At 31.4% G+C, this 6,000-nt stretch overlaps 1 protein-coding gene and 1 long non-coding RNA gene across 2 annotated transcripts; one reads left to right on the plus strand and one right to left on the minus strand.

Moving 5' to 3' along the window:
* Positions 1-869: 869 nt before the first annotated feature.
* Positions 870-3,200, plus strand: LOC105766410 (uncharacterized). Its single transcript, XR_008195730.1, has 2 exons — positions 870-1,340; positions 1,506-3,200. It is a non-coding gene; the product is annotated as an uncharacterized LOC105766410 (long non-coding RNA).
* LOC105766409 (D-amino-acid transaminase, chloroplastic) lies at positions 1,426-4,098 on the minus strand. The gene is made up of 5 exons (XM_052630072.1): positions 3,906-4,098; positions 3,715-3,785; positions 2,850-3,025; positions 1,990-2,663; positions 1,426-1,767 (listed from the first exon to the last, which is right to left on the minus strand). Exons 1-5 carry the CDS (start codon positions 3,940-3,942, stop codon positions 1,673-1,675), a joined length of 1,053 nt encoding a protein of 350 aa, XP_052486032.1. The 5' UTR covers positions 3,943-4,098; the 3' UTR covers positions 1,426-1,672.
* Between the last annotated feature and the right edge of the window lie 1,902 nt (positions 4,099-6,000).

The raw sequence follows: 6,000 nt of genomic DNA on the forward strand, positions 1-6,000 counted from the left end.
ACCAAATTAACCTCGATGATACAATGAAACCAATGACTATTTGCGTTTTGCATTGACAATAATAGTCCACTATGCACTGAGCAATGCATAATAAAAACTCAATTTCTACAAAGGATTTATGCAGTAATACTTTATAGAATAATATAATAATATTAGAAAATGAAGGAAGGAAAGAAAGAATATTAAAATTTGTTGGTATGTTTTCCAAATGAAATCTCATTCCTATTTATAGGAATTTTCATGTCTCTACGTAGAGACATCTTTCATCAATAGGTGTCTTTCCGAATAATAATGTCTTTAAAATAAACACATAATTATTCATTTAATATTATAACTATTCAAATAATATTATTTAAATAGTTATAATTCTTTTTCAAAAAATCAAATAATATAATCTTTTGATTAATTAAACTCATTCATTTATAGTTATTAGAACACTATAAATATTTGAAAATGTTACAACAGAACTGGGAGGTAAGGATTATGCATACATACAAGGTAATAGAGTTGCTAATACTACAGCCAATCTGGCAATTAACAAGCCCATCGGATTTCATGTTTACAACAATCCACCAGATGAGATATTGCAGGTTCTTCAGGATGACGTGGAAGGTAAGGCTATTCTAAGGTTTATTGTGATAATGTGATGCAGTTAATTTCATTTTGATCTCTCAATTTTGCAAGACTTCAGCCATTGTAATGCCTCAAATTTAAGGTTTAACTACATTAGTTTATAGGGTCATTCTTAAAAGTTCACATTTCTAAAGAAATAATAATATCAAATTTACAACCCAAACTTGTGCATTCATATTGTACTTGTATATTTGATCGTATTTTTTCCTTTTTCGTGTTGAGTAATCCAACTTTATCTAATATTACCTGGTCTAAACCCATGTGCATGCCCTCACAAAATGCCAAACTTCAACGCATTATTGAATCACTAGATAAGATGCAAAGGAAAAGATACTCTTTGAATGGTGGAAAATATGAGTTTCTCAAAGAAAACATAGCATATCTTTCTCCATTTCATTATATTGATGCAGGCATGTTGTTGTAACATGAGAAACCAAAGCTTTATAATGTTCTAACGAATAAATAGTTCGGTTTTACAGTTTTCGTGAAATGATGCAGCCGGTCGCGGCAATAGTTCGTTCTTCAGAATGGGCGGTGTTAGTAAAATAGTTCTGTTTTTTCTGGACTTAGAAAAGAGCTGAGGGCTAAGAGTTGTTCTACAATGACGAAACCTAGCTGTTTTCGAGATTGTAAAAGAAGGTAGCTACAGAAAACTTGGAAAATCCTGTGCCGTTTTGCTTTAGCACGAAGATACGAGAAGTACTCAAGTAAGAAACTCAGTTTCATATTCCGTATTTCATGTTATTTTGTATTACTATGTTCTGTACTTTAAGAGAATTGCTCTTGGAGTCATTCTATGGATGTAATGCATCAATTTGATCTAATAATGAGTCATTAACATTATGTTCTTGCTAAATAACATGAACACGAAGATGAACAGCAGTACAGGCAACTGGCCTCTTATTCGGAACCTTTTCGTGAATTCATTTTAGGACCAGAAAGAAAACATTTGGAGGCGACCCATCTAGGATATGCAATCGGAATTACTGCGTGCCAAGGTGTATGATCTCTTTCTGAGCAAACTCGATGAACTTTGGATTCAGTAGGGAACACAGATCCTGTGTGTATTAGGACCAGCTACCATATCATGCCAAAGCAGATCGGAGAGTGCCATTGTCAAATCTCCCACTTTTCCTATGAGGGAAAATAAGCAGACTTTGGTAAGAACATATGCACTAATCCGTTGTTGCTAAGCCAAAAATCAGGAGGCGGACTAATCAAGCAAGGCAATATTGTTACATATGCAAGGAATAGATGCACTCAAACGATAAATCATGCTCGATTCTACTAGAAAAATAACGTCTAAAGCATGTTTGGATGTATTTTAAGGCTTTCGAAACATTAGATTGTACATACCATCTCCGATGGGATGTTCGTCCCACATGATGATTGGCAATATCGGTAGCGTACTTCCTATATACATCATTTCTGCTGCACCTTTGGCTTCCATGACGGTAAGATTGGCAGTTTTGACACTTTTAAGACGCCCTTGCTTGACCAACTTAGGTGCTAATTCGAGAAGCCTTTTTGCAGTACACCCGCTTAGGATATTATCGAATGAAGGCAAAATAAGTTCCTTATCATTGGTTATAAATGCGACATTCACATTAGGGCCCTCTGCGATAAAACCATCATCGTCAACCCAAATCGAAGCATATGCACCCTTGTCTTCAGCTTCCATTATTGAAAGAACATTCGGCAAGTAATTTACATTCTTCATTGTAGCAAACAGAGGTGCTTTCATAGGGATAGTCGAAGTTATCACTTTAACCCCGTTTTTGCATTGCGAGACAACGTCAGCAATGACTACAGCGTAGAATGCAGAAGTAGGGCATTTGGCAGGAGAAAGCAAGAAATTACCAGGACCGGCACTCAACCAGTACCGTAGAGTTCCTTCCTTGCACTGTGATGCGGCGGTCAATTGCACAAGAATACTACGAAGAGTTGATCGAGGAAACGGAAGGGTGATTCTTGCTTTTGATGCCGACCGAAGGAAGCGATCTAAATGAGCATCCAGCTCATAGATGTAGCTACAAAAATAGGATAGGTTATATTAAGCTTTATAAACATATATTAACTAATGCCTCAAAGAGATATCATGAACTCGTGGGTTCATCTAACAGGTTGGGGATTCGAATCTCGACACCTATAACACCTCTCTCGATCCCAAACTATCGGTCTCCTTTGTACCGAAAATAGGGAAACCAGGGACCTACCCATCTAGAATGACTGCTGTATCGAATACACCGTGGCCTCGATGAACCATGTGATCATCTATGGGAATTACCATCATGGCAGGGTGAAGAATGATCCCTCCGAAAACGCTGGAATACATAGCCGGATATGGTTTCTTCTTCACCGGACTCCACTTCTCGTGCAGCTTTTCGATCAACTGATAGACACACACACAAAATATCAGGAAATACCAATGACACAAGACTGGTCTATTTCATGAAACTTAACCCTCTACTTTTCGGATTTTTTTGGATTTAAAGTTGCAAGTCTAATGGTTCGTGTTGCTTAAATTCTTCTATTAAATTTAAGTTCATTACAACATTTTTTTGTTACACGGTTACGAAGTATTTGTTTATTTTAAAATGCCATAGAAATGAACTTACCAAAAGAATTTAGTAATGTTAACAATTGGACTTAAATTTCGAGAGACTAAATTTTCAAATGTACGAGAACTACATACATTTGAAGCATATTTTAACCTTAAAATTATATGTAATTAAACAGGACAAGTTTTAATTATTTCTAGAAAATTAGCAGTTAAATTTAATTTTTTTAGCTTTGACCAAATCGAAAATTATATTTTTGACTCCTAAAAAAAATTAATCATTCAATTTAAACCATATTATCACAAAATTTTACAGCTTTAGCCCCAAATTTTTTTTTTATTTTATCTCGACAGAACACAAAATCCCATTGAATAAGGAGCTTAAACCAGAGTTCATTCAAGACCCCCCCCCCTCCCCAACCAAAATTTTCTCTTCTTTTTTTCTGTTGAACTAAAACAGATCAAAACATCAAATGAAAAATCAAAAGTTGAGGTCCTGGGTTCTAAGTTTTAAGTTTAACCTCTGATGATGAAGAGAAGACATGAACTTTAACATCCTTGTCACTTCCAACCTCCATTGAAGCCATTTCATCTTCCAAACACAAACAAAGAAGAAACAAAAGCAACAAATAAGCTCAAAAGTTAAAAATAAAAACACCCAAAGAACTATCATTAAGAAAGAAGAAGAAGAAGAAGAAGAAGAATGGTTCACCTGGTTTCTGATCAGAAGAAGGGTTGCAATAGGCCATAGTTGAAAATTGGAGAATTAAAAAAAAACCCCCTTTAGATGTTGAATGAAGAGAAATGAGGCTTTGGATTCCAAGTATAAAAGAAGTGGAATGGAAAGTGAGGGTTTTTCCTTATTATTATAATTATTTGGTTTGTTTAAGAGAGTGGAATTTATTGAGTTTATAATTTGTCTTGCAGTGCTTGGGTTTTGGAGAAACGTGATTTTACTAGTTCTAAGATAGTACAAGTTAAAAGAGTTTCTGGTCATTTTGACGTTGGGTTCGCTTTGGTGATACCATATATTATATTAGGTTAAAATTTTGAAATTTTGATTAACGGTTAATTTGATTTTAAATCAGTGATTAACTGAATTAATTGATTTTAATAAATAATATTATAATATATAATTATTCAGTCAGGGGTCGGTCAGTTCGGTTAATTTTTTCGAAGTATAAATTAATCAGTCGGTTAATTCGGCTAATTTTTTTTATATGTTTTATACTTGTTTTAATAAAAAATTAAAAAACATATAAATTTTTGTTAATTCAGTTAATTGACTAAATTAACCGAAAAAATTCAATTCAGTTAAGGATTTAAAAGAGTCAATTAATTCGGTTAATGATAGTTCAGGTTGGTTAACCAATTGAACACCGCTAATTGTACATGGATTAGGTCAAACCCTAATAAAATCCTAGGTTCGATCTAGTTCAAAAAATGAGTCTAAATTTTTGCCCAAGTTCAGTCCAAATAAAAATACTAAAACTCGGGGCTGATTTGACCCGTCCGTATTAATTTTTATATAAAAAATGTAAAAATATTATTCACCAAATACACTAAAAATATTAAAATAAATGTTTCCCCACAAATTAAAAATAAATAAATAAAAACCTTTATACTTAAACAACACTAAGATAATTATAACTTAACAAGTAAATGGCTCTAAAATAGTAACAAAATTAACAATAAGACAAGTGTTATACAATATCCAAACATTAACAACAAAATAAAGAAATAGTAACATAACAGTGGTTAAAAAAGTAGAGAAAACAATAGCAAAACATTAAAAATTAATAGTAAAACAATAAGGTTTTCTTTTTAATTGCAAGTTCGGGTGAGTCGGACAAAAAAAACCTTGTTGAGGCTCAACCCATTTCTAAACGGAATTTATTTTTTATCCAAACCAAATTTTCAAGTTTATTTTTTTGTCCAAACCCTCCCATTTTTCGGATTGGTCTTCTGGCTAGGCCCATAGACAACTCTATGGACGAGTTAGTTTTATGTATTAATTTTAAAAATATTAAATTTATTTGTAAAAAAATATTAAAAATTTTGTACATTTTCACAAATAATATGAAATAATATATAAAATATTGTCTATTGTAAACTATTTAAATATTAAATTTTAATAACGTAAAAATACATATATTGTACGCTATAAAATTTTAAAATTGTATAGATATTGTTTGAAATTTGAATAATTGTATAAATTATTTATTATAAATTTTATATAAAATTTTAAAATTTATTAGTTAATATATGTTTTAATTAATTATTTTAAAATTATTATAAGTATAACTTTTATATTAATTATAATCCTTGAGTTGAAATTGGATAAATGTACTATCAGCTTTACAATAAATTAAGAAGATAAACTTTACACTTAATTAAAAATATTTAAAACAAATTAGAGTTAAATTATATGCCTGAGAAAAGTTGAAGGACCTAACCTGAAAATATTTCAAACCCCACTCACATTTAGGAGTGTTCAAATGATTAACTAAATCGAACTAGTATTAATCGAATTAAATTGTTATTTGAACCGAATTTTTTTTAAAGAAAAATTAACCGAACTGAAATATTTCGGTTAATTCTGTCGGTTAACCGGATTAATCGAAATTTATATGTTTTTATTTTTTTATTAAAATAAGTATAACACATATCAAAAAATTTGATAATGTTCATTTGACCGAATTAACCGAATTAAAACTACATATAATTTGTATTATTAGTTATTAAGTTCGGTTAATTACCTAATTTCGAACTGAATTAACCGAACTTCCCAAAATTTATTAATCGAT

The sequence above is a fragment of the Gossypium raimondii genome, chromosome 5 (genome assembly GCF_025698545.1).
Source record: "Gossypium raimondii isolate GPD5lz chromosome 5, ASM2569854v1, whole genome shotgun sequence".
NCBI classification, from domain to species: domain Eukaryota; kingdom Viridiplantae; phylum Streptophyta; class Magnoliopsida; order Malvales; family Malvaceae; genus Gossypium; species Gossypium raimondii.